This window comes from Borostomias antarcticus (assembly GCF_949987555.1).
Source record: "Borostomias antarcticus genome assembly, chromosome: 11".
Classification (NCBI taxonomy): domain Eukaryota; kingdom Metazoa; phylum Chordata; class Actinopteri; order Stomiiformes; family Stomiidae; genus Borostomias; species Borostomias antarcticus.
The window spans coordinates 25,146,043-25,158,542 of NC_140244.1; the positions used below are offsets into that span (position 1 = coordinate 25,146,043).

The window sequence follows — 12,500 nt, forward strand, 5'->3', positions numbered from 1 at the left end:
ACCGAAATGTCGTCGGTTTGAGGCCACAGACCTGACGTGTGATTTCCCATCAAATATTGCCTGCCGTTGTGCCCTTGAGCAAGGCACTTAGCCCCAACACTAACTCCTAATTGTAAGTCGCTTTGGGGGAGAAAGAAAGTCTGCTAAATGACTAGAATGTCTTTTTATGTTAATTGATTATGCCCCCCTTACTCTAGGCTAGGCTGTCTGTCTGCCCGTCTGTCTGTCTGTCTGCCCGTCTGTCTGTCTGTCTGCCCGTCTGTCTGTCTGCCCGTCTGTCTGTCTTTCTGTCTGTCTGCCCGTCTGTCTGCCCGTCTGTCTGTCTGTCTGCCCGTCTGTCTGTCTGTCTGCCCGTCTGTCTGTCTGCCCGTCAGTCTGTCTCTGCTGCTTCTCCAGCGGCCACCATGCAACCAGGCCTGGGTCAGAGAGTGTGGGAGCACAATATGAACCTCTAGTCCTCTCATGGTTTGGGTATAGTAGCTTTGTTCTGCTGCTTCTGGAGGCCGCTGCCCACCAGCTCACAGTGAGGAACCTGACCACACTGACACACCTATGACCCAGCACACTGACACAGACCCAGCACACTGACACAGCTATGACCCAGCACACTGACCCAGCTATGACCCAGCACACTGACACAGCTATGACCCAGCACACTGACACACCTATGACCCAGCACAGACACACCTATGACCCAGCACACTGACACACCTATGACCCAGCACACTGACACACCTATGACCCAGCACACTGACCCAGCTATGACCCAGCACACTGACACAGCTATGACCCAGCACACTGACACACCTATGACCCAGCACAGACACACCTATGACCCAGCACACTGACACACCTATGACCCAGCACACTGACACACCTATGACCCAGCACACTGACACACCTATGACCCAGCACAGACACACCTATGACCCAGCACACTGACACACCTATGACCCAGCACACTGACACACCTATGACCCAGCACACTGACACACCTATGACCCAGCACACTGACCCAGCTATGACCCAGCACACTGACACAGCCATGACCCAGCACACTGACACACCTATGACCCACCACACTGACACACCTATGACCCAGCACACTGACACACCTATGACCCAGCACACTGACACAGCTATGAACCAGCACACTGACACAGCTGACCCAGCACACTGACACAGCTATGACCCAGCACACTGACACAGCTATGACCCAGCACACTGACACAGCTATGACCCAGCACACTGACACACCTATGACCCAGCACACTGACACACCTATGACCCAGCACACTGACACACCTATGACCCAGCACACTGACACAGCTATGACCCAGCACACTGACACACCTATGACCCAGCACACTGACACACCTATGACCCAGCACACTGACACACCTATGACCCAGCACACTGACACACCTATGACCCAGCACACTGACCCAGCTATGACCCAGCACACTGACACAGCCATGACCCAGCACACTGACACACCTATGACCCACCACACTGACACACCTATGACCCAGCACACTGACACAGCTATGACCCAGCACACTGACACAGCTATGACCCAGCACACTGACACACCTATGACCCAGCACACTGACACACCTATGACCCAGCACACTGACACACCTATGACCCAGCACACTGACACACCTATGACCCAGCACACTGACACAGCTATGACCCAGCACACTGACACAGCTATGACCCAGCACACTGACACAGCTATGACCCAGCACACTGACACAGCTATGACCCAGCACACTGACACAGCTGACCCAGCACACTGACACAGCTATGACCCAGCACACTGCAGTGTGTGATCAAGAGAGACACCTACAGTACGAGCCAGGCTAGGCTTAGGCTAGGGCAACAAAAGGAAGATACTATGGCTCTATTATTGGACACTGTTGTAGTTCACATGCACACATAGCAGATACCGAGGGAGGCACAGAGCGATTCTGCATGCTCAGCCAACAGGACAAAGCACCTAATTTCTCTGAAAGGGTACAGTATACAAACTGGAAAAGCACCTAATTTCTCTGAAAGGGTACAGTATACAAACTGGAAAAGCACCTAATTTCTCTGAAAGGGTACAGTATGCACACTGGAAGATACAGTAAACAGCCCTAGAGATATGCTTCTATTCCTGGACAGTCCAATAGCACCCTCCGAGAGATTCTAGGGGTTTTCCTCCATTCCAACTTGTCATAGTTGTCATACTCCCTGCAAATTATATCACTTTTTTTTATTTATTGCTAACAGCTAAAATAACATTTGCTACCATTGGGTGATCGAGAAGGTGAACTGGCTGTGTGCAGTGCTGCATAGATCCACAGACAAACGACCACCTTGTACCAATTCTCTTTTAGAAAAAACTAGGAATCCTAGACATTCCTATAGAACCCTATAATAGAATCCTATACATTCCTATAGAACCCTATAATAGAATCCTATACATTCCAACCGCCTGATGTATAATTCTTCCCCCTGGTCTCCAGCCCATGGGAAGCTACGCTGCCGACTTCTGGAATGTGCCATTCTGGGCCGTGGGAATGGAAACATTAGGATCGGTGTGCTTCGCATCTTCATCATACTCCCCCCCCTGTAGGGGGAGTTGCGAGCGCTGACCTGCCCTCCCTCACAGAGTGGTGATGTCGTATGGGCTCAGTTGATGGAGTCGGGCCTTGTGTTCGTTTAGCGTGCCTTCCTAAACTTGAAACAATATGAAAACGTGAGGCCCTCCTGGGTGGGCCTGGAACGCTCGGTCACAAAAGCATGCGAGATGCTAATCTTTTCTTGAGAAGTGTGCAAGCGCTCTGTCCCGCTGAAAACAATAGAAAAGAGGTCTGTGCTCTGAAATATGGATACACTGACTCTGCCTGTCGCAGATATGACCTTGAGGGAGACAGCAGAGATCTATACAGTGCTTCGTCAGATCATCATCTACTGCAGATTAGGATCTGACACTGGCATTTCCTTATGTCGAGTGACGGATGCCTCTTAGATGCAAAGTCAGGGAAAAAATAACATTCCTCCAGCCATCTATAGGCCTGGAATGTGTTTGTTTGTTTGTTTTCAACAAACAAAACTTCTCTCTCTCTCACCCTGTCCCTCTTTCCTGCCTGTCTGGCTGATATCAGATCTAGATGACGCCTAAACCTTCAAGGAAGGAAGAGGAACACTGATTGCATGCATATCCTGAGAACTGGACATGATTCCCTTCACTACCTGTCACCAATTCTACAGTACCCCTCTCTCTCATCTCTTCTTCTTCTTTCCTCCCTCTCTCTCCTCTCCGTCTTCCTCATCTCCCCCTCTCCCCTTCCCTCCTTCTCTACCACTCTTCTTACTCCCTCTCCCCTTCCCTCCTTCTCTACCACTCTTCTTACTCCCTCTCCCCTTCCCTCCTTCTCTACCACTCTTCTTACCCCCTCTCCCCTTCCCTCCTTCTCTACCACTCTTCTTTCCTCCTTCTCCCCTTCCCTCCTTCTCTACCACTCTTCTTTCCTCCCTCTCCTCTTCCCTCCTTCTCTACCACTCTTCTTACCCCCTCTCCCCTTCCCTCCTTCTCTACCACTCTTCTTACTCCCTCTCCCCTTCCCTCCTTCTCTACCACTCTTCTTACCCCCTCTCCCCTTCCCTCCTTCTCTACCACTCTTCTTACTCCCTCTCCCCTTCCCTCCTTCTCTACCACTCTTCTTACCCCCTCTCCCCTTCCCTCCTTCTCTACCACTCTTCTTACCCCCTCTCCCCTTCCCTCCTTCTCTACCACTCTTCTTACTCCCTCTCCCCTTCCCTCCTTCTCTACCACTCTTCTTACTCCCTCTCTTTTTATTGTTTCTAATCAACTGTCTTGTGCTGTTCTGTGGCGTGCTGTCTGTGCTGTTCTGGGCTGTTCTGTTCTGTGCTGTTCTGGGCTGTTCCATTTTGTGCTGTTCTGTTCTGGGCCGTTCCGTTCTGGGCTGTTCTGTTCTTGGCTGTTCCGTTTTGTGCTGTTCTGTTTTGTTCCGTTCTGGGCTGTTCTGTTCTTGGCTGTTCAGTTCTTGGTTGTTCCGTTTTGTTCCATTCTGGGCTGTTCTGTTCTGTCCTGTTCCGTTCCGTTCTGTGTTGTTCTGTTCTATTCTGGGCTCTTCCGTTCCGTTCTGCGCTGTCCTGTCTGGGGCCTGCTGGAGCCGGGGCAGGGGATCAGCAGGCTGATCTTGGTTTAAGGACTCGGGGGTGAAGCGGCCGCCAGCTAGAGTTAGAGGCAGACCTGACGTCACAGGGGATTGGCTTTAATACCAGCAGTCCAGCACACACTAAATCCTCAACAGGCACGGCCACTGATAAATCTGCTAGCAGGACTGTAGCGCTGTCACATTAGCACAGTAACATTAGCACTGTAGCATAAATACAGTAGTCCTCGCACGCACACACACACACACACACACACACACACACACACACACACACACACACACAGACACATAAGCATGCCATGCCCACTCTCTCTCACGCACACACACACACACATGCTCTCTCTCTCTCTCTCACACACACCCACACACACACACCCACACACACACATAAGCATGCCATGCACACTCTCTCTCACGCACACACACACATGCTCTCTCTCTCTCACTCACACACTCACACACACACACACACACACACACACACACACACACACACACACACACACACACACACACACACACACACACACACACAGGGAGATAAAAGAGAGTGTAACATTAGCAGAGGGTGGAAATGATCCACTTCCCTAATAAGACTGCAGATAAGATGATATGTGGAACAGTGTTGTCACGGAGACAATCAGACATTGTTATCTTCAGTTCCTCCCCTTTCTCTATTCCTGCTTCATGAATTTGGATAGGTATAGCCACAGGGTCGCGCACACACACACACACACACACACACACACACACACACACACACACACACACACACAACACACACAAACACACACACAAACAAACACACACAAACACATACACACACACACACACACACACACACACACACAAACAAACACACACACACACACACACACACACAAACACACACACACACACACACACACACACACACAAACACACACAAACACACACAAACACACAAACAAACAAACACACACACACACACACACACACACACACAGCGGATAAAGTGAACCCAACCCGAAATGATATGATAATCCAGTTATATTTTCTATTGCATCAAGATGATTATGAGATTAACAGCCATGACACGGTATTCTTTCGTCTTTTGTTTTTCGAGCACGCGTTCCGTCTCCACGTCTCCAGAATGACCGTAGGGCCCCGTCTGTCTGATCCTCTCCGTCAGCTCGCCGTGCCGCGACGCTCGGGGGGGGGATCTGTTTCATGGTCGAGACGGGCGTTACACACGCCAGGAGGAGGCCTGCCAGGCAGCCAGCCCGACAGCCTGCCCGGGGGCGTGTGTTTGGAGGAAGCGGGGGGGCGTGTAATCTGTTCTGGAATGAGTCAGGCTACAGATGTCTCTCGTCTGATTTCCCCACGCCGCAGGTGACGGTAAGAACCGCGCCGCCGCTCGTAACCTCAAACGGGCGGGTCCTTTGGTCGTGGCGCACCTACTGTAACATGCCTGAGAAGAAACCGCCGGCCTATATGTTTGTTTTGATGAGGTGAATAAAACAGAAGGTCATTGTTTTGCAGAGGTCACGCGAATGGAAATGCATTTCGTCCCAAGAGCCTATCGGCCAAGCTCAATATTTAGAGAAACGTCTCTCATACATTTTTTTGGCATAAACTCGGGCTATACTGTACATTATTTCCAAACATACTTCAGTTAAGAATGAAAATATCCCTGCCCTTCTAAACACTGCACATATGTCTTACATAACTGCATCGGCGATGGAGCCTCTTCGATTCAGGCTGTTGACACGCCTCTCTCTCACCCACATTGATGGTATCGGATAGGTCGGGCACACTGTCACAGCAATTTGCCCCGGGCATGCTCAACGCTGCCTCCTAGTGGTTGGTGTGCAACTCCTCATTAAATAAAAAGGCTTTGTTGCTGCCGCGCGGCTCGGTGAGAGTCATCTGCTTAGCTCTGACAGGATGACATCATGTGTTCTACGCTAAAGAGGGCAGGGCAGCAGAGCAATGAGTTTGTTTGGACAGGACTGTATTAAGCCTGGCTCAGGGGACTGTGTGTGTGTGTGTGTGTGTGTGTGTGTGTGTGTGTGTGTGTGTGTGTGTGTGTGTGTGTGTGTGTGTGTGTGTAGACCCTGTGCATGTTGGTGCATGTGTTTCTGAATATGTTTGTGTGCTGATGCAGGGCAGAGCGGAGGACAGCGGCTTGTCACCATGGCTGAGGAACCACAACCCATCCACACAGGTCACTCTTTAGAACACAGGAACCGGGAGATGAAAACATGGTAGAATAATGGAGAGAGAGAGAGAGAGAGAGAGAGAGAGAGAGCGCGCGAGAGAGAGACACACACACACAGAGACACAGAGAGAGAGAGAGAGACACACAGAGACACAGAGACAGAGAGAGAGAGAGAGAGAGAGAGAGAGAGAGAAAGAGAGAGAGAGAGAGAGAACACTGCCTGTTGAGTCAGGCCGAGGGGGGAGTGGTTCCTCGTTCCTCATGCTCTAAGCCAACTTCAGCTGAAAAAGTGTCAATAGCGAAAAGTCCATGTTTAGACCTCCTACTACTAGATGAAGTCATCCAGATTCACACGGCTTGTTCTCAGCCAACTCTGTGTCTCAGTCTAACAGCGGTGTGACTATGTGCACTCGTGTGTCGTGTCTGTACGAGAACTGGATACAGCCTGTATCCATACTGAGCAATACATAGTATTCACAATCTCAAAGCTTCACCCTATCTCTTGTGAAAGCAATGTCTTTGCCAAAAACCATAGTGATTAGCTAATTGCCAACTATAAAAGTCTAGTAATAACATGTCTAATAGTAAGAACACATGGATTGAACTAGCAGCCTGTAGTTCTTGATATGGTACAGTAGCTACTGTGTGTGTGTGAGAGAGAATGTGACCTCCACACACTAACACACACGAGCGCGCGCACACACACCACACACACACTTTTATTTACTCTATTCTACTTGGAGACTCACCCAACCCTAAATGAACTACAAAGAACATGAGAAGAAAGATGCCTAATGAAGTATTAACATGATGAGTTTTGGCCTAATTATATGTAAATTATTAATGTTCTGTAGAGGTTGAATACCACACTGCCAACTGCAGCTACCAGGGCAAATAGGCTGTTATTCTTATTAGTTATTAGTCAACTGGAGACAAGAAGCAAGGTCAATTTCTGCATTTTTGCCTGATTTACAGAAAACAGACAGCAGTTAAGAAACTAGATGTGTCATGGATTAAGATTGTTGAATAGTTAATCTTGTCATAACAGAATGTATTGTGAATCACAGCGAGGTCTTAATCGAGTCAGACTAACCTCAGCACCTTATGTAAGCAGAGCGGACAACACAGCAACTAACTTTAGGCAGGCAAAACATTTCCACATTCACCCCCGCCTCCAGTCACCCTCAACTGTCAAAATCTCTCATCTGTGCTACAATGTCAGCGCTGAGTGTGTGCTGAGAAATGTTGACAGCAATGTTATTTAAATGACATGTCATGGCCCGTTTGTAAACATTACACTTCAATATTCAATTAAAGATGAACTAAAACATGGTTACAAACACAAGTGTTGACTATTTCCTTATGACTAGTCAAATGTAAAAGGACGCGAACACAACGACTCTTGTCAGGAAGACCAACGGTCAACTAGCCTATATTATGAGGAAGTGAAGGCTACTTTCAGTTCATCCAGATATGAAACCACCGTGGAGGTCACTGGTGTTTGGGGTGGAGGTAGGCAGTTTAAGAGGGTGGAGGTAGGCAGTTTAAGAGGGTGGAGGTAGGCAGTTTAAGAGGGTGGAGGTAGGCAGTTTAAGAGGGTGGAGGTAGGCAGTTTAAGAGGGTGGAGGTAGGCAGTTTAAGAGGGTGGAGGTCGGTAGTTTAAGAGGGTGGAGGTAGGTAGTTTAAGAGGGTGGAGGTAGGCAGTTTAAGAGGGTGGAGGTAGGCAGTTTAAGAGGGTGGAGGTAGGCAGTTTAAGAGGGTGGAGGTAGGCAGTTTAAAAGGGTGGAGGTAGGCAGTTTAAGAGGGTGGAGGTAGGCAGTTTAAGAGGGTGGAGGTAGGCAGTTTAAAAGGGTGGAGGTAGGCAGTTTAAAAGGGTGGAGGTAGGCAGTTTAAGAGGGTGGAGGTAGGCAGTTTAAGAGGGTGGAGGTAGGCAGTTTAAAAGGGTGGAGGTAGGCAGTTTAAGAGGGTGGAGGTAGGCAGTTTAAGAGGGTGGAAGTAGGCAGTTTAAGAGGGTGGAGGTAGGCAGTTTAAAAGGGTGGAGGTAGGCAGTTTAAGAGGGTGGAGGTAGGCAGTTTAAAAGGGTGGAGGTAGGCAGTTTAAGAGGGTGGAGGTAGGCAGTTTAAAAGGGTGGAGGTAGGCAGTTTAAGAGGGTGGAGGTAGGCTGTTTAAGAGGGTGGAGGTAGGCAGTTTAAGAGGGTGGAGGTAGGCAGTTTAAGAGGGTGGAGGTAGGCAGTTTAAAAGGGTGGAGGTAGGCAGTTTAAAAGGGTGGAGGTAGGCAGTTTTAGAGGGTGGAGGTAGGCAGTTTAAGAGGGTGGAGGTAGGCAGTTTAAGAGGGTGGAGGTAGGCAGTTTAAAAGGGTGGAGGTAGGCAGTTTAAAAGGGTGGAGGTAGGCAGTTTAAAAGGGTGGAGGTAGGCAGTTTAAGAGGGTGGAGGTAGGCAGTTTAAGAGGGTGGAGGTAGGCAGTTTAAAAGGGTGGAGGTAGGCAGTTTAAAAGGGTGGAGGTGGGTAGCTGCCTAGCCTGAGGCTAACAGATGTTTATCTCTTGCGATTCAACCGTCTCGTCACCCTGCGGCGCTACAATGTAAATAGCTGGAGGCAGATGCCATCATCTAACGGTTCTGCTACAACTGCGTGAACATGAATCCTCTTCTCACACGTTGACTAACGTAGCTAACAGTAATAATAGACATTACACTCACCTTGGTCGAGTCTCCGAAGTCACAGAGTTACAACTCTGCACTGACAGCAACGTCGATGACTTCCTCGGTCCGAGAGTTGTGGGCAGGAGACTCGGGGAGAGGAGATTCCCCTGCGAGGAGAAAGCCCCTCTCCCCCTCTCCAGGAACACCTCCCCGACCCCGGCGTGGTTCAACCCCGTGTCCGAGGAGGGCAGGACGAGGATGGGAGGCACGTTGGTGACCCCGAGTCTCGGGACAGCCGGGTTGACCGCGCTGCAGCTCACAGACGTTGATAAACTGCCGAAGGTCCCGTAGCGGTTCGACTCCGCTGACAGCCCAACATCGCTCCCCAGAAAGTCGGTGTGTCCCTGGAGGGCGCCGTGCTCCTGATGGACGGGCCGTCCGTCGAGAGAGATGTTACTGAGGAACAAAAGAGCCGCTTGTCTCCGGCGGGAGTCTCTACTTTTCCGCAGGTGCTCCTTGTGGTGCGGTTTGCCGCTGTTACCGGCCAGCGTACCTCCGTGCGTACCGCAGGCTGCAGCCGCCATTCTCGACTGAGGAAGTACGGGCGCGCGCACTGTCAGAGCGTTTTAGCGGGCGCGCGCACTGTCAGAGCGTTTTAGCCGGCGCGAGGGACACACGCGCGTCTCGCGCTCACGCCCACCAACGGTTTGATTGGAGCAGCGCGAGCGTGTAGAGCTTCAGAGAAAAAGCCAATTGGCTTTCATGCTTTTGTTATGAAAGACCTCAGACGATTTCTCTGCTGCGCCCCTAGACAAGATATGACGGCCTGTAGCCTGTGTTCGTATGGACATATGATATCTGTGACAGAAATATAAAACGGTTTGTCTTCTAGAATGTGCACTCTTATAGGCCTAACCATCATTTCGCTATAGCTTAAATGCCTGGCAGTGAAGGACATACTGTATACTGTTACAGCATGCAAGATCCACAGGAGACAAAGTGGAAACATAATCCTATATGATTACATAGATGAGCAATATGTGCACTTAGCACACGTGCATGTGCATACACGCACGTGTGACGTGGCCCCTGGTGACCCCTGGGTAGTGTGTTTACCCGTGAGCCTCAGTTCGGCTGGCAGTGGCTGCAGGGAGATGAGCAGGGCACCCTGGGAAGGTCAGAGAGTACGAGGGGGGGGCGTGACAGAAGCAGAAGGCTGGAGCTCTCATCCTCTTTCTGCTCATCCTCTCTTTCTGCTCATCCTGTGTCTCTTCTCCCGGCGGACCGGAATTATGCACGGCAGAAAGAGTCAGCTGGCCCTGCATTAGCGCTAGGCGCTAAGAGAACATCACTGTTTATCATCTCTCTATTTATCTCTCTCCCTCTCTCTCTCTCTCTCGTTCCTTTTCTAGCTCTCTTTCTCTCTCTCCCCTCTCTCAGACCCTCTCTTCGATAGTAGCCAATGTTTCTGGGCAGACTGACTGGCTGTACCAACAGCACGTCACGTCTCTCTCTGAGTAAGGGGACTGTCTCTGTACCAACAGCACGTCACGTCTCTCTCTGAGTAAGGGGACTGTCTCTGTACCAACAGCACGTCACGTCTCTCTCTGAGTAAGGGGACTGTCTCTGTACCAACAGCACGTCACGTCTCTCTCTGAGTAAGGGGACTGTCTCTGTACCAACAGCACGTCACGTCTCTCTCTGAGTAAGGGGACTGTCTCTGTACCAACAGCACGTCACGTCTCTCTCTGAGTAAGGGGACTGTCTCTGTACCAACAGCACGTCACGTCTCTCTCTGAGTAAGGGGACTGTCTCTGTACCAACAGCACGTCACGTCTCTCTCTGAGTAAGGGGACTGTCTCTGTACCAACAGCACGTCACGTCTCTCTCTGAGTAAGCGGACTGTCTCTGGGCGCCCTCCCTGTTCTGCCAGTGTTTATTAGCAGTTATCATCCGCTGTCTCTTTCACTGTCCGTCTCTCTCTCTCTCTCTCTCTCTCTCTCTCTCTTTCACTGCCCGTAGTTCTCTCTCTCTCTCTCTCTCTCTCTCTCTCTCTATCTCTTTCACTGTTCGTAGATCTCTCTCTCTCTCTCTTTTTCACTGTCCGTAGTTCTCTCTCTCTCTCTCTCTCTCTCTCTCTCTCTTTCACTGTCCGTAGTTCTCTCTCTCACTCTCTCTCTCTCAGCATTCTCCTGTACTGTATGTAAATAAGTGTGATGCAAATGTATGCAGATTGGCTGTTCATCCTCAGAAGCCTCAGATGGGAATTGGTCAGCTGACAAGCAGATGACAGCTGCATTTAACTTGGCCAGTCACACACACACACACACACACACACACACACACACACACACACACACACACACACACACACACACACACACACACACACACACACACACATGGCAGTAGATGGATGAAAGGGATGTTTACAGTGCTAAGCTGACAGCTGACAGCTACAGTAGTTCTTGCTGACAGAGATCAATTCTCCTACAAAGACTGGTTCTTGTTCTGTATGGCAGATGAACAGAAATACATTTTAAAATCAAACCAGAAACAAGTGTTCCTTTTTTATGTATTTATTGTAGGCTACTTTTTATCTACTTTTCCCCCATATTTTTTATTTTTCACAATATATACAAATGTAGGTGTTAGTAGTAGTAACATTGCAGCCCGCCTCAACCCCTTCCCCCCACTAATAGTGTCCGGGCCTCCTTAAATCCCCAACCCAGCGCAGTCCTCCACCCCCAGACCCCCACTCCCAGACCTCCAGACCTCACTCCCAGACCCCCACTCTCAGACCCCCCACTCCCAGACCTCCAGACCCCCACTCCCAGACCTCCAGACCCCCACTCCCAGACCTCCAGACCTCACTCCCAGACCCCCACTCCCAGACCTCCAGACCCCCACTCCCAGACCTCCAGACCCCCACTCCCAGACCTCCAGACCCCCACTCCCAGACCTCCAGACCTCACTCCCAGACCTCCAGACCCCCACTCCCAGACCTCCAGACCCCACTCCCAGACCCCCACTCCCAGACCTCCAGACCTCCACTTCCAGACCTCCAGACCTCCACTCCCAGACCTCCCAGACCCCCACTATCAGACCTCCAGACCTCCACTCCCAGACCTCCCAGACCCCCACTATCAGACCTCCATCTCCAGATCTCTATAATCAGACCTCCACCCAGACCTCCATCACCAGATTTCCACCCAGACCTCCACCCCAGACCCCCACTCCCAGACCTCCAGACCCCCATTCCCAGACCTCCATCCCCAGACCTGCACCCCCAGACCTCCACCCAGACCCCACTCCCAGACCTCCACCCCCAGATCCCCACTCCCAGACCTCCAGACCCCCACTCCCAGACCTCCACCCCCAGATCCCCACTCCCAGACCTCCAGACCCCCACTCCCAGACCTCCACCCCCAGACCTACAGCCTCAGCCCCCCCCCCTCACAGGTA

At 50.7% G+C, this 12,500-nt stretch overlaps 3 protein-coding genes across 3 annotated transcripts in view; all 3 read right to left on the bottom strand.

The window, feature by feature from the left end:
* The window catches only part of cables2b (Cdk5 and Abl enzyme substrate 2b), a gene marked incomplete at both ends in the record, with an annotated part of 19,395 nt that extends 9,776 nt beyond the window's left edge, over positions 1-9,619 (bottom strand). The window contains 3 exons of the mRNA XM_084446201.1: positions 523-550; positions 756-807; positions 9,093-9,619. Of these exons, the coding sequence (XP_084302327.1) occupies positions 523-550; positions 756-807; positions 9,093-9,619 (607 nt within the window). The remainder of the gene's footprint in view (positions 1-522; positions 551-755; positions 808-9,092) is intronic.
* Positions 1-12,500, bottom strand: part of rps21 (ribosomal protein S21) — a gene marked incomplete at its 3' end in the record, with an annotated part of 454,986 nt that overhangs the window by 31,014 nt on the left and 411,472 nt on the right. The window lies entirely within an intron of this gene.
* The window catches only part of ccm2l (CCM2 like scaffold protein), a gene marked incomplete at its 3' end in the record, with an annotated part of 11,904 nt that continues 11,895 nt past the window's right edge, over positions 12,492-12,500 (bottom strand). The window contains exon 10 of the mRNA XM_084445668.1: positions 12,492-12,500. This exon is cut by the window's right edge and continues 272 nt beyond it. Within this exon, the coding sequence (XP_084301794.1) occupies positions 12,492-12,500 (9 nt within the window).